Source organism: Eschrichtius robustus, chromosome 20, assembly GCF_028021215.1.
Source record: "Eschrichtius robustus isolate mEscRob2 chromosome 20, mEscRob2.pri, whole genome shotgun sequence".
NCBI lineage: Eukaryota > Metazoa > Chordata > Mammalia > Artiodactyla > Eschrichtiidae > Eschrichtius > Eschrichtius robustus.
The window spans coordinates 12,115,097-12,141,781 of record NC_090843.1 but is presented as its reverse complement, the minus strand read 5'-3'; the positions used below and the strand labels follow the sequence as shown (position 1 = coordinate 12,141,781).

At 48.0% G+C, this 26,685-nt stretch overlaps 1 protein-coding gene across 1 annotated transcript in view; it reads left to right on the top strand.

The window, feature by feature from the left end:
* The window catches only part of NPLOC4 (NPL4 homolog, ubiquitin recognition factor), a 56,215-nt gene that overhangs the window by 21,837 nt on the left and 7,693 nt on the right, over positions 1-26,685 (top strand). The window contains exons 8-14 of the mRNA XM_068529916.1: positions 1,598-1,777; positions 4,938-5,024; positions 6,973-7,044; positions 7,464-7,590; positions 12,226-12,386; positions 23,141-23,212; positions 25,559-25,654. Coding sequence (XP_068386017.1) covers positions 1,598-1,777; positions 4,938-5,024; positions 6,973-7,044; positions 7,464-7,590; positions 12,226-12,386; positions 23,141-23,212; positions 25,559-25,654 — 795 coding nt within the window. The remainder of the gene's footprint in view (positions 1-1,597; positions 1,778-4,937; positions 5,025-6,972; positions 7,045-7,463; positions 7,591-12,225; positions 12,387-23,140; positions 23,213-25,558; positions 25,655-26,685) is intronic.

Here is a 26,685-nt window from a genome sequence, read left to right as displayed (position 1 = left end):
AGGTTAAGAAGGGAGCTGGGCTCAGGAAGGAGTGAAAAAAGAATCAGGGAAAACTGTGTGCAGTTATTCTGGCTTTTTCCACTCTTATTGTCCAGCCCTCCAAGAATAGCCCTCCTCATCTTTCCCCTGCCGCTGCCAGCCCGTGTTTCTTAGCTCCTTAGAATTCCACGCCTCCTTAACTGTTTGAGAACCTTTCTTCCCTTTCTTTCTCTCCTTCCCTCCATCCCTCCCTCCCTCTCATTCTCTTCCTTCCTTCCTTCCTCCCTTCCTTCCTCCCTCCCTTCCTTCCTCCCTCCCTCCCATCCTTCCTTCCTTCCTGTTTATTTTGTCTGCATTGGGTCTTCGTTGCTGTGCACGGGCTTTCTCTAGTTGCGGCAAGTGGGGGCTACTCTTCATTGCCGTATGTGGGCTTCTCATTGCGGTGGCTTCTCTTGTTGCGGAGCACGGGCTCTAGGCATGCGGGCTTCAGTAGTTGCAGCACGCGGGCTTCAGTAGTTGTGGTCCTTGGGCTCTAGGCTGCGCGGGCTCAGTAGTTGTGGCGCATGGGCTTAGTTGCTCCGTGGCATGTGGGATCTTCCCGGACCAGAGATTGAACCCCTGTCCCCTGCATTGGCAGGTGGATTCTTAACCACTGCACCATCAGGGAACTCCCCTCTATTTTAAAAAAAATTTTGTTTTTATTTTTTTTGGCCGCGCTGTGCGGCATGCAGGATCTCAGTTCCCCAACTAGGATCGAACCCTCGCTCCCTGCAGTGGAAGCGCGGAGTCTTAACCGCTGGACCGCCAGGGAATTCCCCTTCTCTCTTTCTTTCTGTCTTAATTTCTTTTTGAAAACTGTTTTTTTGACCTAGAGATTGTGAAAACCTGCATTTTAGGCAAAATCCCAGTAAGATTAATTTGAATTAATTTAATGAGAGTCCCACCCCTACCCCTCCCACCCACTAGAACCTGAAGTGGTCTTAAGGGCATAGCACATTCTTTTTTTTTTTTATTTTGGCTGCCCCGTGTGGCATGCAGGATCTTAGTTCTCCAACCAGGGATCGAACCTGTGCCCACTGCATTGGGAGCGCAGAGTCTTAACCACTGGACCGCCAAGGAAGTCCCGAGAGTACATTCTATTTATTTATTTATTTATCTATCTATCTATTGATGGATTGATTGATTGATTGATTGGCTGTGTCGGGTCTTCGTTGCTGTGCGCAGGCTTTCTCTCATTGCAGAGAGTGGGGGCTACTCTTCATTGAGGTGCGCAGGCTTCTCGTTGCGGTGGCTTCTCTTGTTGTGGAGCACGGGCTCTAGGCACGTGGGCTTCAGTAGTTGTGGTGCACGGGCTTAAGTTGGTCCGCGGCATGTGGGACCTTCCCTGACCAGGGCTCGAAGCCATGTCCCCTTCATTGGCAGGCGGATTCTTAACCACTGTGCCGTCAGGGAAGCCCCGAGAGTACATTCTTAAAGTGTGTGTGTGTGTGTGTGTGTGTGTGTGTGTGTGTTTTAAAAAGCTAGGTAAAAGATACTTGTGAACGGTTTGTGATAAAATAGTAACTTATTTATTTTTGATGGAGTGTTTTAATTTAGCCCATTGTTGTTAACTCTACAGAAATACAGACATGTGGACAACATCATGTTTGAGAATCATACAGTTGCTGACCGCTTCCTTGACTTCTGGAGGAAGACAGGGAACCAGCACTTCGGGTACTTGTATGGACGGTACACAGAGCACAAAGACATTCCTCTTGGTATCAGGGCTGAAGTGGCTGCGATTTATGAACCTCCTCAGGTAGATGTGAACAGGATTTGCAGTCTACGGGTCTCTGTATTGCTTTGTTTTGAAGGCTGTATGGGAGCCCTTTTCAGGTTGCATGCTGCTTCTCTTACTGTATCATTTGCCCAGTCTATCTCTTTCTCTATACACACACACACACACACACACAGTATTTATTTTCTGAATTATTGGAGAGTAAGATCATGGCCCCTAAATATTTCAGTGTATATTTCCAAAGAATAAGGACACGTTCTCATATAACAAGTACATTGAGCAACTTAAGTAAATTGAACTTCGATACAATATTTTTATCTAATCTGCCGTCTTATTCAACTTTTGTCAGTTCCCCCAAAAGTGTCATACAGTTGCCCTCTCTCTTCTGCTTCTGTATCTCCTCTGTCCATGCCTACAATCAGCTGTCCCAATATTTATGGAATTAGAGTCACAAAATTACTCAAGTTCTTTATCTTATGCCACACATGTAACTGTCTTAATAACAATATCAAAATTACCACCAGTGTAGGACTGAAAACAGTTGAAGATTGTTTTGGTGGGAGGGGAGGGCCCCTAGGGTATATCCCACTAGGGACCAGCAGTTGGTTACTGTGTTTTAAAGTCACTTGGAAGATCTTCCCTGTATGATTATGTCACCAATGAGTTACACATTTATGTTCATTTGTTTTATTTTCAGTATTTAGGGATTGGTTTTATGTATATATTTTTTATTTATTTATTTTAAAAATAGGTTTATTTATTTATTTATTTATTTTTGGCTGCGTTGGGTCTTCGTTGCTGCCCGCTGGCTTTCTCTAGTTGCAGTGAGTGGGGGCTGCCCTTTGTTGCGACGCGTGGGCTTCTCACTGCGGTGGCCTCTCTTGTTGCGGAGCATGGGCTCTAGGCGTGCGGGCTTCAATAGTTGTGGCGTGTGGGCTCAGTAGTTGTGGCTCGTGGGCTCTAGAGCGCAGGCTAAGTAGTTGTGGCACACAGGCTTAGTTGCTCCGTGGCATGTGGTATCTTCCCGGACCAGGGCTCGAACCTGTGTCCCCTGCATTGGCAGGTGGATTCTTAACCACTGTGCCACCAGGGAAGCCCGTATATATTTTTTAATTTGTACAATTGTGTAAAATGTTTATATGGTTGTATAGTATATATTATATAAAATATTTATTTTGTTTTATTGTATATAAGTTTACTACAAAAGTGAAGATTGGAACCGTATTGCATCCTGGTTCATGATGTGCTGAGGTAGTTGGGGGAGGGTCTTGTGCCTGCAGGTGACTGTGTGATGTATAAACACAAAAACGTGGTGCACTGAGGCATGGCCAGAGGGGTGAATGGAACATAGTAAATGTTAGTGGCTGAATTAGGTGGTGGGATATCATCGTTCACTGTAAATTCTTTAACCTTTGCTGTATGTCTGAAATTTTTTATTTAAAAAAATGTTGGAAAAGTAAAAAAAATTTGCACATTTGCAAAGTGAGATCCACAAACAACGTCTTCCCCTTCATCTAATTTCCTCCCTCTCCTACAGGTAGCCCCCACTTTAAGCAGTTTTTGGCTTAGATCTCTAAAGTTTGATTTTTTTAGTATAAGCAGATACACAGATATTTCACAGTATCCCCTCCTTTGTCTCTGGGTGGGCACCACGCCATACACAAGTGTGTCACCTGTGCCGTGTTCTGGAGATCTCACCGTGACTGGTCTACTTTTTAAATAAACCAGGGTCTGAAACTGCAGGCCTTGTGGCCACTGGTTGTTGTGCAGGTGTGTGGCTCCTGCACAGATGCCGTTTCTTCCCTGGCTGTGTTTATACAGATTGTGTGTTGTCTACTCCCTTGGATATTCTCATTATTTACTGAGAGCTACAGATGAAATGTTTGACCAGGCCTTTTGTGATGGTTCACTTCCAGGGAGACATGAGATGGCAGTAGATGCTCACCCAGAGACTCTGCTTGTCTGACCCTTTGGGCACTGAGTGTGCTCTGTCAGTGGGAGCTGCTTTTGGAAGCACAAGACGTTCCAATTCAGTTTTGAGGAGGGTCCTTTCATGAAGCATTTCAACAGTTCTGATAAGAGTATGATTGAACAAAAATTGGAACAGAAGCCTCTGGTGTCCAGACTACTAACAACATCGTCAGAGCTCCCAAACTGGGGATCTTGGAGGTTGAAACACTTGACCTCTAATAACCCCCAGCTCATTAGAAGTTGAAGCTCATGCTGCCACATGTCATGAAACAAAATCCTTAGGTTTGTTCTGAGTTTGTGCTTTGACCTGTGCTCTGGAGGTATTAATGATCTCCATATGGGTCATACCCAGCAACATAAAGTTCTTCTGTTGTTTTGCCAGGATTTGACTAATTTACAAGGATATACCCAATTAGTATAGCTCAATTTGGAATTACCTTCACTTTCATATTCTATAGCCAGGTCTTCTGCTCGGTACGATGCTTAGCGTTATGAGCTGCATTTCAGTGCAGATTAAAGATTTCAGCAAGCTTTGTCCACTGCAGGAAGTGGGATCCTGTGGCCGGTGTAGGTTGCATGTGAGCCAGCCCAAGCCCCCCCGCCACTGCCCCAAGCTGAGGGCTCTGCCCACCGGTCAGCAGGTTACCTATTTCAGGTGCCCTATCCTTGGCTTAGGGTGTGTGTATCTGTTGTCCTCTCTCACTCTGCCTTGCCTGTGAAGCTAACCACTGTCCCTGCAGGAGCTGCATACGAATTTTCCAAGGCTGTTTTCTGGGAACGAACGTTACCTTACAGCTCTAATCTTACCTAATCTAGCCAAGCCTATTTGGAGTGAAAACTATTTATCCAAGAGAGTTTTGAAACTAACTTCTATCCCCAACGAAGGAACCTTAAGGTGCAGAGAGCCTTCCCTAGTCCTAAACAACCACATGTTTCATGCGGAGCTGCTAACTTGAACCAGCCTGAATATCGCCTCTTCATGTTCTCTGAATCTTGATTAAAAGCAAAGCACAGCTCTAGAAGGGAAGAGCCTGGAGGGCTTGGCCTGTGTTATCTGGTTGAGCTTTTCCTGCTGCCTTAACTCTCCTTTTTGGCAAGGGGGAGACCGGTGCTCCTTTGTGACACCTGAGCCAGAAATGGAACAGAGCTGCTGTGCTGCTTTTGTGAACCCCTCCTCTAAATCCATCTTCTCTCTTTAATACCCCCACAGATTGGTACACAGAATAGCTTGGAGCTTCTTGAAGACCCAAAGGCTGAGGTGGTTGATGAAATTGCTGCCAAACTTGGCCTGAGGAAGGTACTGAAGTATTCTGTTGGCCTTGAGGGGGGGCCCCGGCTCTGTGTTGGGGATGTCTAGGTGGGTGGTATGGCCAGGCCTGGTCTGGGGCTGAACTCCCAACTGCACAAGGTCAGGTGCAGGCCTGGCACATTTTGAAACCTCGCTTGTGTTTATTGGGCACCCAAAAAAGGATCCCAGTGCAGGGACTGTTATATTTAAATCCGCCAGACATACTTCTTAAGGATTGCCTCAAAGTGGGGGAGGAAAGAAGCAGCAGGAGCAAGACCCCTACTTCCTGCCGGAGGGGACCTTGACGCCAGGCTCTTAAGGCACATCCTCCTAGGTGTGAGCTCTCCCTTCGCGCGTCTGTTTGCGCTCATCGTTTTCTGTCCCCCACACTTGGAGCTTCTGGTGGTCCCTCTTCAATCCTCATTGAACCTCCTGTTTATAATTGAGGCATCTGAGCGTGTAAGCCTTCTTAGTTTTCCTGGGCAGTTAGAAGACAGAGGAGAATTTTCTTTTTGAGTCTGATTGTCTGGTTTATCTCACATCTTTGCTTAAGTTCCCAGGAACTATAAAGATGGCGTTTTATAGATAATGTTGAACTGTGAATTTGAACACATCTTAGGAATTCACTCTTAATAGCTATGTAAGTTTTATCCTTTATTTCCTAATCAATTTAGACAATGAGAAATAAACTCCCTACAGATAAACAGGGAAGACTGGAAGTGTGCCTTATAACCCAGGAATGCTATGGAACAAAGTCACTGTATCGTTTTAAGAACAAAAAAGTCTTGTTGTTGTTTCTAACAAGGAGTCAGCATCATGATTTAGGGGCATATTTTGGTTTAAATTCTGGAAGTTTCTCTTGTTCAAAAGAAAAATCAGTGTAATTTTTTTTACCTATGTTTGTTATAAACGTTTGGTCATGATAGTCATAATTAGAAGATCTTGAAGTACTTAAATGCCTTTCTCCAAACACTGGTTCCTTAGCCCTAATTTAGCCTGATTTTGGTTCTGCTTTATTTACTGCTGAGTTACATTTATCCTTTTAAGTCTCATTTTCTCCATTGCCATCCTCCTCGGGGGGTTTTGGGCATTTTTAAAGAAAATGAAAGTCTCCAGATTTGCCTGGTCGTGTCTGCAGGAGATGGAATTGAAGAGTTTCATGTCAGGGTTGTGCTAGAGAGGGTCACAAGCAGCAGATCACTTCTCCGAAGGACAGTAGGTGTGTGCCTGGATTCCAGCCCCGCTCTTAGACCTCCCAGCCAGGTTCTGGTTCAGGAATGGTAATCAGCTGTGAGGTTCGTGGACACAGGAAGGCCAGGGATCACAGAGCACACAGACAGGCACTGTTGCTGTAGCAGGACGTGCCAGGGAGGCCGACCCTGCCCCAAGCCCTGGGACTGGCGTTTCAGATCCCTGTACCCTCAGATGCTTCCCTTAGCGCCACACCGGAGCTCAGAGGAGCAGCTGTGCGAAGCCTCTGTTCTATCATTCTTTTTTATGTTACGTGCATTCTCTGGGGAGTATGTTTTCCTGTCTTACAGAGAAAGCCCTAGCATCTGAAGTGGCATTGTCTTTATTTGCTTGCTCGTTATCTGTCTTCCTCTCTGGAGTGTACATTCCCTTTTCACTGACGTTCTGTTAATTTGATCCACCCAGAGGTCCCCTGCACCTAGCATAGTGCAGGGCACAGAGGTGGTGCTGAGAAGACTTTTTCTAACAAATAAATGAGATGTGCTCGTTTGCCCTCATCTCCACCCGGCAGCACCAGGGGGAGGACGGCCAGTGTCAGCCGAGTAGAGTTTGAGAGCCCTGGTGTGGACAGTGGCTTAGCTGAGGAGCTGACTCACCTAGAAAGAAAGAACTGGCTTCCAGGAGTCTCCTCTCTGGGCAGAAGCTAGAAGACATTCATCACCTGTTTCAGGGAGAGACTCAGAAGGTATTCTTCTCTTTTATGCAGGTTGGCTGGATATTTACAGACCTTGTCTCGGAAGATACCCGAAAGGGTACAGTTCGATATAGTCGAAATAAGGTGAGATGGGGCAGGGATGCTCGCTTGGCCAGAGCTTGTTATGGACCAGCTCTGGGCTGCACTCTCCAGTGTCTCTGCACAGCTTACCCTGGCTTTTAGACCACGTTATTTTCAACACAGTGTTCTTGATAAATTAAGGCTGGGTCTGTTCATTCTGTCTCGGAGATCAGAGAGACTTTACCTTTATAAACCACTGCTTTTTGGAGGTCAGCCCATGAGGTGGATTGCCTGTGCTTCTGGCGTTACTGGTTACACGTGTTTTTCTGTGAGGAGTTGGTAACAGTCAGGAATTATAGGTACTTGCTTCACCGTAGTTTGTGACGTGTCATAGTTTAGTTCTTAATATTTTCTAAAGAAGAAATAGAAGCATATTTTGACATGATGCTATAAAACTTGGTATGCTGGCTCTCTTTTCTTAGGACACCTATTTCCTGAGTTCAGAAGAATGTATCACTGCAGGAGACTTTCAAAATAAGCATCCCAACATATGTCGACTCTCTCCAGATGGACATTTTGGATCCAAGTTTGTTACTGCAGTGGCTACAGGTATAAATGGGGGCATTTATATTGTAACTATTACTACCTTGTTAATATATTTTGTTCCTCTTTCAGTAGCTTTGCATTCTTCACTTAGTTACAATAGATTTTCTTTCTTTCCTTCTTTTTTTTTTTTTTTTTTTTTTTTTTTTGGCTGCACCGCGCGGCATGTGGGATCTTAGTTCCCTGACCAGGGATCGAACCCATGCCTCCTGCAGTGGAAGTGTGGAGTCTTAACCACTGGACCGCCGGGGAAGTCCCTACAATAGATTTTCTTAATGGGCCTGTGAGACATAAGATTCTTCTTTTTTGGTTTGCGGCAAAAATCTTGAACTACTCAGCATCACACAAAACTACTAGAATTGCGGCCTCAGTGTAACCCTCCTCTAGTCCATTCTCTTGGCCTCAGTCCAAGTTCACTTGGTTCTGGATCTGAGTTCTGGGCTATCTTTGCCCCTTTCCAGTAACCAAGGATGACTCTGTCTAGCTGTCCAGGAGAAGAGTGCTTTACTGTTCCTGTTACTTTTTTATTTATGAGTGGGAGTGTCATTTTAAGAAACCATTTCCATAAAGCTTTTTTTGGGAGTGATGAGTGTGTGTGTGTGAGGTGTTGTGCACATCATACTACATGTTATGTACAGCATGAATATATAATAATAAAAGACTGTGGCCTGTAAAAAAGTGCCACCAAATCTTTTATAACATACTTGAGATGCTGTCCTAGAGAAAAGCCAGGCATAAGACCATATGATTTAAAAGAAGTAGGAATTTGAAACTTGGAGAACCAACTAATAAAAACAATCTCTTTGGTCAGTTTTTTAAAGTAAACACTAACCTCTATCCTGTGAAGACTTGGGTTCTACCATCACAGAGATGATAATCCAGTTTGTTCATGGTAACCATGCTTCCTCTAGTTCAAAATACCAGTTTACAAACAGCCCAAGCATGTAAGTAACTAGATGCCTTATTAATCCCAGCTGAGCCTGTTACCACTGCCATGGGAAGGGAAACATCTTTCATACTGTCTGAATTTTTAAGATCCATTTGATTTGAGATCCATTTAGAGTGACCAGCACCTTTTTGAAATGAATGTACTTTGGGGGCATGAGAGGCCATGGCTGCATTGTTCACATGTTAGCATAAGTTAATGGGGTCAGATGCTTAAGGAAGTGGATGGGAGTTTGGACTGGGATTTGCAGAAGCAGTAATTCTGTAGCATAGAGTCCTTCCATGGGGGCAGATGGGGCAGGGGGCCTGTCGTGATGAGAGCACTCAGGATAGCAGGAGCCAAGGAGGAGAGCAGAGACACGTTTTACATAATCAGAATTTTGCCAAGCCAGCTTTCTGTTTGATGAAGGGGAGGAAAGTATTCTCTTTCTACTCCCTGCATCACATAAACCCCTGCCCCCTTCATTTAGGCTGAGATTCTGGGTCCAGGCATTTAGGCTGGTGGTTCTCAAGCCTATCAGACTGGACACCTGCTCTTTAGAACATTTGTGACACCTCTTTACTATCCAGAAAGTAAAATTCATAGATAATATACCTGCCCACACAGCTGATTCTAAAAAAGAAAGCAGAGTGGTAGGCTGACTAAAACATTAAGGAGAAATAATAGTGAAGGAGCATGTAATAAGACAGTACATTCTGCGTGCCAGTGCTTGGGGACTGGTACCTGCTGAGGATAGCACAGTGGAGGAGCGGGAGCTGCCAACCTTGTGGGGCGGGGCCTGCACAGGCATCAGCAACGTGGTTCCTAGACACTCAGCAGCTCTCCACGGAGCTCTGAGCCAAGCAGGGCCCTTCCTCAGCTTATGTGGTATCATGCTTCTAGAGGATTCGCTGTGTGTTAAAGCTGGGCATGTTTGTTTCTGTGGCTGTGTATAAAATACAATTGATTCTAATCCTAGATCATCACAAATAGGGGTTTTGCCTACAGGAGTGTTCGGGGGACATTTCAAGGCCATGTGGGATGTGGAACAGTTCTTTATTGTGTGGGACTCCCCTGAACACAGCAGGATGTCTGGTACCTTTGACTCTAGCCTGCTAAAACTGGCAGCCCCTGCCCCCCACTGCCCCACTTCGTTGAGACAACCAAAAATCACCTCCACAGATTTCCAGAACTGCTCCTTGTGAGAACTGCTGTTTTAGGCTTCCGTGGGCTCCCATGGTAACCTCACCCCTTTAATTACTGTTTCTGTGGGGAATTATTCAGTGGGCCCAGAGAACTGGTACATGTTTAGAATTATAAATAGTTTCCAACTTGGGGGCTGCCTGTACTTTCAGTTATTGACTCATACCTCTTGTTGGGAATTTGGAAATTATAGATTGTCCCTGGAATTTTTGCCTCCGAAATTGGCACTTTACTAGCGTTTTAGAACTATAAGGCAGAAAATCACTTAACTTATAATAAGATCTGCAGTTAGAGTCCTTTCACATCTGTGCTGATTTGTCCCTCTTGGTAATGCTGTGAGATGCTCAGACTCGTAATTCCTCTCCCTTTCCCAGGGGGCAGCGATGGAAGGTGGTTATCCAAAGTGTCAGAGATCTTCTGACTCCAGACAGATTGTTCTCTTCCTCCGCATCAGTGGTTCTTGACCAGGGACGTGTTGGTACCCTGGGGAGCTGTTTGAAACGCCCTTGCCGAAGTCCCATTCTTAAGACCCTGATGGGACAGGAAGGAGCAGTCCTGTGTGTTTGTGGCCGTCTCCCGGGAGACTGGCTGGTGTGTCCCGGGGTTCATGGTGCTTCCACGGTCACGCTGCTGTCAGCTCCCCACAGCTGCTGCTGATGCTGCAGGCCCAGGTGCTGGCTGGGGTGTGGGGGCCTTACCATTTGGCCTTGTGTCTGCGGATCCCTTCTAAGAACTTCTCTAGCTTGAAACCTTTAGGGGAAAAGAGTGATGATTACATGTGGGGTTGCCCATGTGCACATGACGGAGCTTGTGGAAGGAGAATCATCACAGAGCCCAAGTTTAAACTCCCTGCCATGATGTTGGTTTCTGTGTCTCGGTCACCTGGCACACTCACACCCATTTCTCAGCTGTGTGTGTTACTTTCTGGGCTGCGTCTCAGACTCAGTAGCAGCTGTCCTTTATCACCGCCCCTTTCCATCACACGGTGGACTTCCTGATGGACTGATTTGGGAAGGGAATGAGAGTTAACTGGCCTGGCCTGCTTCGTCTCTGGGACAGTACCAGGTTTCCAGCAAGGTTCAGAGAACCCCTCAGGACCTGGTTTCTTGCTTTTCCACATGGAAAGGGGAGCTTGCGGTTCCTGTCAGTGACTCTGCCTTTGGAGACTATGCATATGGACTGAGTTAGCTTTTTTTAAGAACCTTCCGTTCTACAAATACTGCTTTCCATTTTTCCCTGGTTCTCACAGGCCAGATCTGTCTCAAAACCAGCACAGGTTTACAGGACACACACCAAGGGCGGCTCCTCTATGTTCCTTCCCGACCTTCTCTGCTCCTTGTGAACTGCACACTCACTGTGCTATGACGTTCATTCCCCGGATTGCACCAGAGGGTCACATGCCCTGTGTTTGCTGCCTTGACCTTAGCGGTCATTGTCCAGGCCTGGCCACCTCCCCCGAGTGTGTGAGTTGAGGGCCAGAGAGAAGATGCTAGGCTTGACTGTCCACCGGGCCTTTGGAGTCCAGCGTGATGCAGCATTTGGAAGCCAGCTGCTGTTGGCCTCTGGTGTGCGGAGTCAAGCAGACACAGGCCCCTGTTTGTCCCTTGGAGGCTGGCTCTGCCCTGTCCTTCATATTTTTGATTGCTTGGCCATCAGATCTGCTTTCTGGTAAATGTTTGAGAGCCAGACAGATAAAATTTCTGTTCCCTGATCAGTAACTTATTCTGTTTTTGTCAAAGAAACTAAGAGATATTGAAGGTTTTTTTAAATTCTCCAAAGCCATAAAAATGATGGCTGTTATAGTTGTAAGAGTGTAACCCTGATTCTGCAGGAGAGGAAGACGGCTGCATGCTCGGTACTGCCTGACCTCCTGACCCGTTTGGGATGGGTTTTACCCTTGTCCCAAACTGTAAGCCCTACTGTGGGTTTCTTTGGAGCAGGGCCTGAGAGAGGTTAGAGTGGAAGGCGTGGAGGGCAGGGCTCGGTGCAGGGAGAGCAACCTCCTAGGCACTGTGGTGGGGTCCACGCCTCCTTGATGTGCCAGCTGCACAGGTGTCTGAGGTCAGGGCTGCTGTCCATGCTATGCAGGTACTGACACTGTGCTGGGAAAGGTTTCTGTTTTCTCCCATCTACTCCCGTTCGTCTCCCTGCATTCACTCAAGAACAGAATTTGCTGGAACATAGGGCTCTGTCTGTTGTTCACATCTCTGTGAAACTAAAAACCAGGAGCCCAAGTATGCTTTTGGGTGGGTGTTGGAGAAGGTTTAACAGTCTTGCTTCCCGATTCTGAGAGAGCGTGTCGCTGGTGGGGCCTGTTTGAGGAGATGCAGTGGCATCTGCACACCCTGTGTTCAAGGCCTTGTGCCCAAGGCTGTCGTAAAACTGCTGTCAAACATTTTTGATTCTTATCCAAGACACACTCATGAAAGTTGGTTCTGCAGGTCCAAGGTAAAGGATGACACTTGTTTTGAACGTCCTTTGGAGGATTCTCGCTGAAGGTCTCTCTCTTGCAGGTGGCCCCGACAACCAGGTGCACTTTGAAGGGTACCAGGTGTCCAATCAGTGCATGGCGCTGGTCCGAGATGAGTGCCTGCTGCCCTGCAAGGACGCCCCTGAGCTCGGCTACGCCAAGGAGTCCAGCAGCGAGCAGTACGTGCCTGATGTGTTTTATAAGGTAAAAATGCAATGGTACCGAAAGAGAGAAGTGGATGGAGAGCAGCATGGACGCTGACCTGTCCTGGACGTTGCTAATTTTGGTGCATTCTGGCCATGGGAGCTGTTGGTCAGCCGTGGTCGTCTAGAGCCTAGCTTGTGGATAAGGGACTCTGTGGCATTTCCAGGGCTTTTGTTAGCGACTCAGGCAGGCTTCTGTAGTGTTAGGGCTTATAAGCAGAAGTGGGGGTGACACGCACTGGGTTTAGGGGTACATAATAGAAGTGAAACCACTGCAACACAGACCGTTTCAGTTTCTGAAAAGGAGAATTGGTGCCTAACAGGGCCTCAGCAGGAGTGAAGGTTGGAGCTGCTTGGCAGAAGTTAGGCTCTCCTGACGGGACCCAAGTTTAGGTTAACCGCTTAGACGAGCAGTTGTCCATTTCTAAACCTTTGTTTCCTGTGAAAGCTATAAAAACGACTTTTTTGAAAACTGTGATCTGGTTTGAACAAGTCGGAGTTGGGTGCTTCCCTGGGGATTAGCAACACGGCTCCCATCCTCCTCATGGGAGTTGCTCTGGTCACAGGCAGGCACCTTGCTTGTTCCGCATCCTGGGCAGACTTTGGTTTCCATCTGGCACCGCTCTGTCTGGAGGACCCCTTTAATATTTCTTGTAGTCCAGGGCTGCTTTTGTGTGTCTGAGAAGTATGTTGTTCTCCATTTCTGAAGGATATTTTCACTGTGTAAGGAGTTCTAGGTTGACAGGTCTGCTCACAATCTCACTGCACTTAGGCCACAAAGACCTGCTGGCAGAAGGGGCCTGGAAATAAAATAGGCAAGCAATGAAAACCCAGAAAGAGTGATGATCTAATTTCTTTAAAATGATTTGATATCTTTCAGCAATTTTTTTATATCAGTGTGTGCATGTCTAGTCATTGTTTTGTTGTTTTTATTGTTCCAGCAAGTCTGCATTTTTACTTACTTATTTTTTAAAATTTTATTTAGTTTAATTTTTAAAAATTCTCTCTAAAAAATATTTATTTATTTGGCTGCACCAGGTCTTAGTTGCCACATGCAGGATCTTCGTTGCCGCATGCAGGATTTTCGTTGCGGCATGCGGGATCTTTTAGTTGCAGCATGTGGGATCTAGTTCCCTGACCAGGGATCAAACCCAGGCCCCCTTCATTGGGAGCACGGAGTCTTAGCCACTGGACCAGGGAAGTCCCTAAGTCTGCATTTTTTTTTTTTTTTTTTTTAAGTCTGCATTTTTAAACAGCTTTATTGAGATGCAATTCACATACCACACAATTCACTCATTTAATGTGCCCGGCTCAGGGGCTCTTAGGATGTTTGCAGGGTTGTGTAGCCATCACCACAATCTAATTTTAGAACATTTTTGTCCCCCAAAAAGAAGCCCTACATCCTTTAGCAGTTACGCCCCAATCCTCCCAACTCCTGGCAACCACTGATCTGCTTTCTCTGAGGTTTCCCTGACGGAATCCTACAGTGTGTGGTCTTCTGTGACTGACTTTTCACCACTTACCGTAATGTCTCAAGGTTCCTCCATGCCTGCAGCCTGCAGTACTTCATTCTTTTCATTGCCGAATAGCGTTCGGTGGTACGGGCGCAGCTTACTACCTGCGGGATGCATCAAACACCCGGGAGAGCGCCTAGAAGCTGAGGGGCTCCGGGGCCTCCTGGTGGTGATTTGGAGACCGGAGACTACCTGATTGTGACAAAGACTTCACCTCTTCAGGGATCAGAAGTGGGGCCGAGACCCCGTCTGGAGCCGGCTCGTCCATGCTGTGGGCATCTGTGGCAGCGGGTGACGTGCAAAGGAAGGGCACAAGGGCCTGAGAGTCTTGTCCCTGCTCCTGGTCTCCTCCTCAGCTCTTTGGAATGAAGGTCTTCATTCTGCTTCTGAATTAGCGCTGCTGCGTGGTCCGAGGGCTGTGGGGGCGGGGACCGTCACTGAGCCAGGAAGGCCGGGCCAGCGGGTAGTGAGCAGTCTGTCTTTCCTCTGCAGCAGGCAGGCCTCACTGTTGTATCTGCTCCTTTCAGGTGGTGGCAGTGGAGGGACAAAGTGAGGCTGGCCTGTGACAACTTGCTTAGATGACCCCTCAGATTTGGGGACAGTAAGGAGCCCTGGGAAAGTGTTCTCCATATCATTCTTGAAAGAAAATATTTCCAAAGAGCCTTGTTTAGGAACTCCCATTGTCTCTTCCCTCCTGTGGTGTTTAATAGCAATTACCTGGCTTGATAACACAGATCTCACCCTTACACAAATCCTGTGTAGGCATCAGGTACTTTGAAGAATCATTAGTTTTAAACCATTATTAAACATTCACACATCAAGTCACACCACGCTGGGAACCAATGTGAGGGTTCAGTCTTTCCCGCAAAAGCTTCTATTTTATAAGATGCATTTGTATGGCACTGTTTTGGAATGCAGAATCTACGTTTTGACTCATTTTTAGACCCTGAGACCTGGTGGTCCTGCTGGCTGCCGTCCTGAGCCTTTTGGCACAGCTCACTGGTCTGGGGGCTGTAACGGGGCCTGTTGTCCTTGTGGAGAGCCCCTCCCCTTTAGCCACAGAGGTCTGTGCAGTCCCGGTACGCTCAGTGTGCATGAATACATTGCTCCAGGGTCATCAGGCTGCCATTTCTTTCTCTTTTCAGAGTTTTAAAAGTTAAACATAGGGGCTTCCCTAGTGGCACAGTGGTTAAGAATCCGCCTGCCAATGCAGGGGACCAGGGTTCGAGCCCTGGTCCAGGAAGATCCCACATGCTGCAGAGCAGCTAAGCCCATGCGCCACACCTACTGAGCCTGCTCTCTAGAGCCTGCGAGCCACAACTACTGAGCCCACGTGCCACAACTACTGAAGCCTGTGCGCCTAGAGTCCGTGCTCCGCAATAAGAAGCCACTGCAGTGAGAAGCCTGCACGCCACGACAAAGAGTAGCCGCTGCTCGCCGCAACTAGAGAAAGCCCACACACAGCAACGAAGACCCAACACAGCCAAAAATAAATAAATTAATTTTAAAAAATTAAATATTGAGTAGATATGAAAGATTATTTATAAAACATGTTTAAGGAATAAAACAGAAATACCAATTCCGAGTCTCTACCCCAGAGTTAAGGACCAGAACGTTCCTGTGGCCTCTGAAGCTGCTGGATCCTTCTCTCTGCTTCTGTCTCCTTTTCTCCCCCCTCCAGAGGGAGCACTACCTTCGGGGGTGCACTATGACTTGCTTGCTTTTCTTTAGTTTTACCTCCTTTGTGTGTTTTCCTAAACCAGGTGTTGTGAGTTTTATATGTTGCTGCACACTGTAGACCCAAAACTGTGTTCTTCTGTCCTTGGAGATGGGCCATGTTCACTTATCCCGGTGTGGCCTGAGACCTGCCTGCATGTGGCCATCATGTCACCTTGGCATGTGCCCACTGCGAGCAGAATGCTGTGCGAACCACCACGCTCCGCAGCCTTGGGCCCGAGTCCCACTCCCCTCTCAGACACCCATGGGACATTTCCTTGAGCTGTAACTGTGCCGTCCTGATCATAAGTGAGGCCAGGCTCCTTTTTCTTCGTTTGTTGGCTCGTCCTGTCTCCTGTGACTTGCTTGTTGTGTCTGTTTCCTCTTCTTCCCTGGGTGGTTCAGTCTTTTTCTCCCTGCCTCTAACCCTGTCAGTCAGGGGTGTGACACCTCTGCCTCTCCACTCCCTGTGGTGTCATTGAGGCAGAAGGTTTCCATGTGGTCAGCTTTCTGAATCTTGTCTTTATGGTTGGCATTTTGAATGACAAAGAAAGTCTGTTATCTTGTCTTCTCTAAGGTTGATGGTTTTGGGTTCTTCTTCCACCTGGGATCATTTCAGATGTGTGGTGTGAGATAGGGGCCCAGTTTCCTTCTTCTTTTTTTTTTTTTTTTAAATTATTAGCACCTTTAATTATCATTTATTTATTTATTTATTTGGCTGTGTTGGGCCTTCGTTTCTGTGCGAGGGCTTTCTCTAGTTGCGGCAAGCGGGGGCCACTCTTCATCGCAGTGCGTGGGCCCCTCACCGCTGCGGCCTCTCCTGTCGCGGAGCACAGGCTCCAGACGCGCAGGCTCAGCAGCTGCGGCTCACGGGCCCAGCTGCTCCGCGGCACGTGGGATCCTCCCAGACCAGGGCTCGAACCTGTCTCCCCTGCATTAGCAGGCAGATTCTCAACCACTGCGCCACCAGGGAAGCCCCCTAGTTTCCTTCTTAATTTTTTTTTAGTCATATACTGTCTGAACACCATTTATTGGGAAAAACCCTCTTCTTTCTCTGTTGATCTGAGGTGCCTTTCCATTACCAGTCGTCTCTGTGATCGTGGCTGTGTCTCTGTCCTCCCTTCTGTCCACTACTGGCCGGTGTTCCTCAGCCAGCACCAATGTCGCACTGTCCGAGTCACTGTAACTTTACTCTTCGTCCCTGATCCATCACAGCCCTTCCCTGCTTTTCTTCCCGAGCTCTGACTGTTCCTGACCCTCCACTCCTTCATGGAGACTTGCCTGCAGGTTGCACAAAACAAATAGGTCACGCCCAGAGGTCATCGCCCACCCCACCCCACCCCACTCCCCGAAATGTGTGTGATGCTGCCCTTTGTTTCTTGTTCTTTGACGTCTCTCAGAAAGTTAGGATTTTTCTCCTTGAAAGTCTTGTCCATCGTTTGTTAGATTGTTTCTAGGTACTTTATAGTTTCTACGTATTATAAAAACTACCATTTGGCAGCTCAGCTGTCTGTTACTTGTTCCTCTAATTTGTATGTGTGTTCTGGGTTCTCTACACAGATGAGTGTATTATCCAGGAGTGACAGTTCTTTTTCTCCCTTCCCTTCATTTTCACTCCTCATGCTGGCTAGGGCTTCTGGAACAATGTCCAGTGATCAACACTTCTGTCTCGTTTTTAATTGTAAAGGAGGTGCTTTCGGGATTTCATCATAAACTGTGAGTTTGCTGTGGGTTTTTTTGTAGTAGCCTTTATCAGGTTGGAAATTTGCTTTTTATTTCCATGTCTTGTAAGCTTCTTGCCCTTAAGAAGAGAGCTCCCTTTTGTCATGGAACACGTTATTTCCTTAATCATGCTGCTGTTTTCTTAGATTGCTCACTTGCCCGTTAGTGAGAGCAGGCTAGAAGGGCTTCCCAGGATTGTTTATAGCCCTGTAGGATTTGAGACACTCATTTCTCATACGTTTCAGGAAAATATCAGTTTGAGCAAAGAGACCTATGAAAGCAAACATTTAAGTAATCCTTTTAGTCCTCCTGTGGGCTTTGGGGTTGGATTTAAAATATACCTTGTAAACAGGACACGTACCCATATTTGTCTAAGGCTGTTCATCATGGTGTTATCTGTGGTAACAAAAACTTAAAGCAATCTAAATGTCTAGTAACAGGGGCATTAAATTATAATACATCTATACGGTGGGATATTCTGTGATCACTAAAGGTGTGTGTTTGAAAATTACTTGAAGATATGGGATAAAACTCATGATGTAAAATTGTAAATGTATCTATATACAGTAAAATCCCAATTAACTTTTTGTTTTTTAAAGGCACACCTGTAGATGTTGATGCCTGTACGTATACACGTTTGTATGTGCGTTCACATAGGAGACGGGGGTGGAAAGCTTGAGGGTCCACCCTTGTCTACAGCTCTGATCTGTCTGTCCTGGGAAGTTCCGTGCAGCCAGTGAAAGAATGGCCGGGGAGCATCTCCTGTAAAGGTGGGGAGAGGTGCACACAGAGGAGGGTTTTGGAGCGAGGATCTAGGCAGCCGGCGGGGGGATGCTTGGGGCTGGGCAGCAGGACAGTGAGGTGGATGGTTCCGTGTGCATTAGGAGTGCAAGCCTTCTAAATATTAACTCAGAACATTTTATTAATGTGAAATCAAATGTATATTTATTATGGGAAATCCTGCATTACAGGTTAATAAGCAAATAGACACCCCAACACCTGCCTTCACCTGTCCTTCTAGCACCCCGCGTGCATGCATGGACACGTGGACGTTGACAAGGCCTTGCCCCTGGGACCGCAGCCTCTGCACTCAGTCCAGCTGTGGATACGGTGCCGGGTCCCTCGCCAGACCCCGGGGCTACAGTGATGAGCAAGTCACAATCGTCCTCTCTTCCCAGGTGGTCTGTTGGTGGCTGTTGAGGTGTCCAGTGCGGCGTGGAAGTTAGCCAGGTGGGGAGGAAGCCCATCTGGGGGCCACACGTCCAGAGGGCATGGTGCATCTAGGGGGCCCAGGCTCAGTCTAGCTGGAGTGTGCATGTGATGGGGGTGGTGGGCAGTGAGAAGCCAAAGAAAGAAAGATGGAAGGTGATTCTGGAACGATCTTGCTGGATGTGGCGTGAAGAGGGGTCTGGAGGCAGGAAGCTTTTGCAGCAACGTGAGTATCAAATGCCAGGGCCGATCCAGGAGGGGCAGCAGGAGAGAGATGTGCGGTGGGCCTACCGTCCAGTGTGAGGTGCTCCAGTGTGAGGTGCGGCTGGAGGAGCTGAAGGCCAGGCTGTGGGGAGGGAGCTCCCCGGTGTGGAAGATTCTTTCTGGGTACAGAGTCTGGTGGCCAGTGAGAAGGCTGGTGCCACAGTCCAGGTGACATGTGTCTGCTCCCCATGGAGTTTGGGGATGGAGAGGGTGTCCTGGAGCCAAGAGCCCCGTGGGCCTTGCACGGTCCCAGCGAGGCCAGGATGGAACTGGGTCTCTGGTTTGGGTGAGTGGTGGGTGCTGGAGTTGTAAACCTAGATGAGTAGTGGTGAGAGCAGGGGGTGGGTGGGGTGAGTTCAGGCGCCCGTGTTTGAAGTTTGATGCGGTGGGACTGGAAGGAGGTCAAGAGGTACGGACCGAGGGTGCCTTTTCACAGTTATCTGCCCAGAAACCCCAAATTAAAGCCTTGGAAGTAGAGGAGAGAAGCTGAGACTGTTCAGTGGACAAAGAGGGTCTTGGAGACCCCAGGGAACACTGCTCTTAGGCAGCTGCCCAGGCGGAGGGGCAGCAGGGTGGTTCCTGGCATGAAGGGTGGTTGTGGGCTCAGTGCTGAGGAGCTGGAAGAGTTGACAGATGGCTGCAGTGGGGAGGAGAGAGCGTGCAGGCAGCTGCGGCGTCGCGGCTGTGGAGGGGACTGGCGCTCTCTGGGGGGGACTGTGGAGTCTTCTCTGTCCTAGCCATCATTTACTGACCTGTCCTCAGCCCGACACGGGTTTGTCCCGGCATCTGGCACTTACCAGAAGTGCTTTGTGGCTCATCCAGAAGCTCACTCCATGTGTGTGCTGAGTTACTTGAGACATTCCAAACAAACCATTCCAAGCATTGTTTTGTCAAAGGATAGCATATATTTCAAGGGTTTCGTGTGGTCTCCCAAAGTTCCTCCGAGAAGGCTGCAGTTACATGCTCAGACTGTGCCGCAGGCCAGCCCTGCGCTTGTCTGCTCGCCTGCCTGAGCCCTGCTCTCAGGACCCCACGCTCTGCACTCACTCTGTCCCAAGTCTCCTGTGTGTGTGGGTGTTTTCTTTATGAATCGCCTCTGTGTGCCCTGAGGTATTTGTAAGGTGGTTCATCACTTTCGCATTCGTTTGTGAAGTTTTGTACATTAACCCTTTGTCATATGTTGCAGACACATGCCAGGATATCATTTTCTTTCTACTTTTCATACAAAGTAAGGTGTAACATTTTGTGATTTCAAAGGTACCTTAATCCTTTTTCATTGTAATTCCTGCCTTTGTCATCATACTTAGGAAGTAATTCTTTACCTCAAAGCTGTATATTTACCTACATTTTCTTTTAGTGCTTTTATTTTTTTTAATTTTTAAATTTTTTATTATTTTTTTATTTGGCTGCATTGGGTCTTTGTTGCGGTGCGCGGGCTCCTCATTGCGGTGGCTTCTCTTGTTGCGGAGCACGGGCTCTAGGCACGTGGGCTTCAGTAGTTGCAGCACGCGGGCTCAGTAGTTGCAGCATGCAGGCTCTAGAGCGCAGGCTCCGTAGTTGAGGGCTTAGTTACTCCGTGGCACGTGGGATGTTCTCGGACCAGGGCTCGAACCCGTGTCCCCAGCATTGGCAGGTGGCTTCTTAACCACTGCGCCACCAGGGGAGTCCTAAATGGGATTCTTTAGGAGACTTTGTCCTGAGAACTTTTTTTCTCGCTTTATTCTGTGAAGTCTCAAACTGCTAGTTTCACTTGTTACCTTCTTGCCAGTTTTGTAAGAAGAAAAGCAATACATTAAGGATTTCATTTTCCTTTTCCAAAGCAAGATGGTGCCACCCAGTAAGTGGAGTTTGCTGTTGTCCTGGCACAAAGCCTGCCTGCCTTTGAGCTAACAAAGACAGAGATCCCTGGATTTCTTGTTGATGTTTCCAGACATGGCCGACAGCAGGTAGCGAGGCACCAGGGACCTCAATTTCTGACTCTCCCAGTGTCTTGCTCCAGGTGGAGATAAAACTGCTGACACTTTGGCGGCTGCCAAACTAAGAATTAAGATGTCTTCCTTCTAGTGTATTCTGCCTGACATTTGCTAACGCCCATAAAAAGTAATTGCCTTTTAAAATGGTGTATGGGGCTAGGGCTTGGTTGGCAAAAACATTTGAGTGAAGGCATGGGGGAGAGATAGAAGGTACCTGCTTTTCCTCCAGGGAAGAGAAGGGGATGCAGCACCTTTATTTTCTTGGGGAGCAGAAGGATGCAGTGGGGTAGTTAAATTTGAAAGAGAATAGCATGACACACAGAAAAGAGAGGGGGGCATTTAACAAGAATCATCCCTAGAGGGGAAGATTAAAGCGAACAGGTGCTGGGAAAATGTCTCTGCATATTAGAGCTTAATTAGATTTGAAGATGAATTCCAGACGGGCTAATTATGTGTGAATTGTTGCAGGTTGTTTCTTGTAGGGGCAAGCGTTTATTTTTGGAAATGGTGATTTAGTTGGATTGGGTTTGATTCCCGCCTCCTACCGTATTTCTTCCAGTGAGAAACTACCGCTTCTGGGGCCCCAGGACCCACTCAGCAGGCCTCATACCTTGGGCTGCCACTGTCAAAGCTGGTAGAGCCACGGAAAGCCAGGCCCAGCCTACCTGCTGCAGCAACGAGCATGCGGAAGGACCAGGGACTCTTGCCCAGGTGGAAGGGACAGTATTCCAACCTCAAAGGAAGGCAGACAGACAGAACGGACATCGTTTCCAGGAACCTGTCCTTTGATGGTGCTCCTGCTCCCTGTGTAGCTGGCTTAGATGTGTTTGGTTAGATGTATTTGGACCGTTTTCTGGAAGGGCAGAGGGGCAGGTTCTTGCTAGCAGCTCTCTGGGTTGTGAACAGAGAAAAGGTAGGGAAGGTGTGGATAATCTGAGATGTGCTGCGGACCAGAGAGTTTAATTTCTGGGGGAAAAAAAAAAGGAGCAGGGCCACATGGAGCCTCTGGAATTCCTGTTAGGATAATGGACTCGGTTTAATGTAGGACAGCCTGAGAAGGTTGTCTCAAAGGATGGCATGGGCCTCTGACATCCCCGGAAAGTGTGATGTGCTAGGGGTGGCTTTGTGTCACCTGCATGCCTCAGGGAGATCTGCTTGACATCCATTAGGGTGTGAGAGCTTTAATAAACATAAACTTTTATGGAAGGCCCCATAATTGGAAATTATGGGTGTATAATTTATATATGACTCAATGAATGATTTATATAATGTTAAGTGATGATTTAGATAGAAAATATGACCCCCTCTTGCAGAATCTTTAATGAAAAGTGTTGGTTCTTATGAATTTATTTCTAGAGCTGTGCTTGAACTCAGCAAGTTTGACATAAATCAGATCTAATTGTCATTTTATGATAAATGAACATATGCTGGCCATTTTTCCCCATAATTAAACTTTATGTTCCATGCATCTGATAAAGCAAAAACAAGTTTAGACTTTGACAGGTTGGTGGTGGAGGTTTTCCATGTCTGCGTATTTGTGTGTATGTGTACTGATTTGTGTGTGTGTTTATTTTATTAATGTATAAGGATTAAGTTTACATGAAGTTGGGTTTTCAGAGGTGTGTGTAAGGTTGTTAAGAGTTAGCATTCAGGTGTGAGACTAGGAGAGCTTATAGAGGAGGAGTGGCACAGATGTGGCCTGACGGGGTGGGAGCCCAGGGTCTGTGTCTCCACTGCTTTAGCACCAGGCTGGTGGGTGGAGACCCCCATGGTCAAGAGCAAGGCTGCTTTTATATATATGTGTGTGTGTGTGTGTGTGTGTGTGTGTGTGTGTGTGTGTATATATATGTATTTGCTTGTTTGTTTGTTGCTACGTTGGGTCTTCGTTGCAGTGCGCGGGACTCTCATTGCAGTGGCTTCTCTTGCTGCGGAGCATGGGCTCTAGGCGCGGCGGGCTTCAGTAGTTGTGGTGCGTGGGCTTAGTAGTTGCGGCTCACGGACTCTAGAGCACAGGCTTAGTAGTTGTGGCGCATGGGCTTAGTTGCTCCGCAGCATATGGGATCTTCCCGGACCAGGCCTCGAACCCGTGTACCCTGCATTGGCAGGCAGATTCTTAACCACTGCGCCACCAGGGAAGCCCCCAAGGCTTCTTTCTTGAGTCGTGGCCGTCATCGAGAGCTCCAAGAAGTGATGGAAGGTGGACTCACTGCAAAAATGTGCACATTTTCCTCTCTGCTTTTGATACACTTCAACAAGAATTGTAGTAATTTAAGGGGTGAGACAAGCATGTGAATGGAAAACCTGTCACAGGTCGGCACACCTGCACTCATGCCCTGGACCTTTGTCTTGTGTTTCAGGACATAGACAAGTTTGGCAACGAGATTACCCAGCTGGCTCGCCCCCTGCCCGTGGAGTATCTGATCATAGATGTAAGTGTGTGTCATCTCCCCACTGGAGGTCAGGACGGCGGGGGGTGGCCTCGCAAGGGCGGCGGCTTGAATACCTGCTCCTCTGCCTGCACAGGACAGGCATCCAGAGGTGTTTTGAGTCACTGAGCTCCTGGCATCCCTGAAAAGCTAGAAACCTTAAGGGCTTTTAGTTTTTTATTTCCTTTAAAAACAATTTAAAGGGTTAACTTCTCCCAACCTAAAGTGTAGCAAAGGACCACCAACAAGGCCAAGCAGCCTCTGGAGGTCAGCGAGCCTCTCCCTGGCTCTGTGCACAGGTGCTGCCCTGGCCACAGCTCAGCTGCCACAGCTCAGAGGCCCACTCGTGGGGGCAGCATGGTCTCCTGGGGGGCACTCCAGGAGCCAAGAATACCTGGTACCGACATGCCTTCCCCAAGTCTCGGCTCCTTTCTGGGGGTGTGCTCTGCTCACGGAGATGTGGCCACAGTGCAGAGGGGAGTGCGTGCTGCAGGACTAGAGCCTGATGCATTTGCAGTAGTCAGCACTCTGTCCAAAGGGTACGGGAGGCGGCTCATCTCCTAATTGCTGCCTGCCAGGATGAATTCGGGCTGCATTTGGACTAGGATGGGCATATGATTCACGCTATAAAGTATCATTGCATTTGGAGCAGTGGGTCCCTGAGAGCTGAGCCCGCCAACGCTCCATTCCAACTGACAGCTCCTGAGAACATATTTATTACCTAGGCCATAAAGGCATCTGCTTTTTAGACTACCTAGGGTGTAATTAAGATGAAAACAGATTGATGGAGCATACACTTAGGAGGAGTCTGCGTGATTTAAAGCCAGCTTCCTGAGGTCTTCTCTCCCAGTGGCCTCCCCATCCCTTTCCTTTCACGAAGGAGCTAAGTTCTTGCCTTAGTGGTTGTCACCATAGTGTTTGGTTGATGGGAGAGCATTCCACCCTGTGATACCCAAGCGCTCTCTTACTGTGGAAGGAGGTTGGAGCACGTGCCCAGACAGGTGTGCTCAGCTCCTCGCCCGGCCCCAGACCCCCACCTGACCAGGGCATCTGATGACTAAACCTCATGACCAGGCGGCTCTTCCAGGCTTCTGCAGAGGTGCTCTGCAGGTGGCCAGGCGTCAGCTAGGTGACGAGGCAGGCTGGGTAGGGAGAGGGTTTGAGCACAAAACAAAGTGCTCACCACCCTGCATCCTCTCCCCCGGCATCTGGGATGTGCACAGACTGCCGTGTGAACCTTGGTTCTGTTGCTCTCCAAGGTCTGTTGCAATTACAGGTCTAACAGATACTTCCCTTAATTCCACATTTACTTAACTAGTGGGTCTACTATTGTTGCTGGTCCACTCCTTTTATCTGCTTACCGTTCACAGCGCTGGCACGGTCACAGCAGGTCCTGGGCCAGCAGGCCTGGAACAGCTCGCTGCCTTCACTGATGCAGAAAACAGGCCAGAGCAACATTTTCATTCTTTAGAAATAGTCCCGAAGGAACCAGAATAGCTACGCTAAATCTGGACGAGGTATAATCTGCTGCTGCTAGTGTTATATTGCAGAGGAAAAGCTGTGTCAACCAAAAGATGGCTGCTGATGGCTTACACTTGGGTGCGTTTTTGGGGAGGGGCGTCTGCCAGGAGGAATGAGAAACTGTATTTGTATTGATTCTTGCACATTTGCCACTGTCCCTGTAGTTTCTATTGATTGTTGGATTTAAAATCCCCTCTGTCGTTACTGAAGCATGTCTGAGCCAAATGAAGGGCTTAGGCTCCCCTTTGGACACAAGCTCCTGACTCCAGCCATCTTCAGGCGAGAGCCATGCCTGCATCTCAGCAGCCTTGCTTCTCTTCCTGCCTGGATATGCCCTGGCTCCATGGAGTGGTGCCTGGGAATTCAGAAGGCTTCAGCCAGCTTGCTGGAGGGCACTGTGGCTCTCAAAACCATCAGGGGCTGGTTCTGCACATGCCCTCCAGACCCGATGACAGGAACAGAGTCAGCTCCTGAGATGGTGCTCACACCTGTGCTCTTTCCCGTGGCCCACTGTCTAGTTCACCCGCGGCAGCAGGAGAGCAGCTGTGTGAGAGGCCGTCCTAGTGGGGCTGGAGTTAGGAACCTGCCCACAGGCACCATGATCTTACCAGTCATGAAAAATGATTCTTCCGTTTGCCTTCCAGAGTCACAGTTTCAGAGTTTTCATTTAGGGGCTGTCCTAATAGTTAAGCATTCCCTTCAGTGTAGAACAGTTAGGACTCTTGCTGCTGTGAGCAGCTCAGGGCTCCAGGGAGGGGTGTGCTCAGGGCCCACACCCTTCTTTATAGCACAATTAATTTATCACAGATTTGTGTTTTCATTCATTAGATCACAACAACTTTCCCCAAGGATCCAGTTTATACTTTTTCTATTTCACAAAATCCATTTCCTATTGAAAACCGGGATGTATTGGGTGAGACACAGGTAAGCTCTTTGTCTTTAGAAACATAATTTAGAGTCACTACTGTTTGTTTATCTAGTGTCACTATTGTTTTTCTAGAAAGTACCAAGCTTTCTGACTCTCCTGATTTGTTTTTGTGACAAAACCTGGCTAGGCCTTTTTCTAAGACAGTGCTGATCACATGAGCCCTCTCCAGGGTAGGGGCAGTGGATGAGCACAGAGGCAAATCCCTGTAAGTCCTCAGGCCTGTGGATTTGCCGGAAGGACCATTCTCAGGGGGCCTGTTTTATTGGCCAGTTTTTGTCCTCTCCCAACAACGTTATTGATTGTTGGTAAGCGTTGTCTTTTGTGACAGTGTCTCACTTTGCTGTGTGCTCTGCCCCCTACCTCATCACCCTGCCATGTTTCTCAGGCACCATCCAAGCCGTGGGGCCTCATGTGGCCTGGCCACCTTGGCTCTCACCTGCACATCAGGCCCGATCAGAACTGCTGTGACTGCCTTGTCCTGCCACATCAATGGTCTGTGAACACACATCCCAGGTTGATAACAGGCACTACAGAAAGGGGCCTGGTTAAAGAATGTGTACAGTGAGATTGTCTTCTGAAGCTGTGATTAGTGTACAAGGCCTCTCTGATGCTTTGGTTTCCTCACTGCCCATCTGCCCAGATGCTTGTGGAGGTGCAGAGCCACTGACTAGGGTGGCACTCATGAGTCTCCCGCTTTCACTCCTGTTGAAAGTGTTAGTGTCACGTAATCCTCCCCACCGCCCCCCAATTCCTACTCCTCACTACCGTGCTGCCCTGGATCAACAATGTACCTAGACAGACGGGGCTTCTCCCAGCCCCGCAGTGGCCCTTCCCACTCCCACTGGCCCCCAGAGGTGAGTTTGAACATGTCTCACAGCTGGGTCAGCTTCACAGACATGTTGCTTACACTCTTCCATAAGTCAGATGTACTGAGAGTGTTCTCCTGGGAGATGAGGCCACAGCTTATTCTGCAAGTGTGCATTCCTCTGTCCATGGCTCCCAGTATGTGGTTCTGGAAGGAGACAGG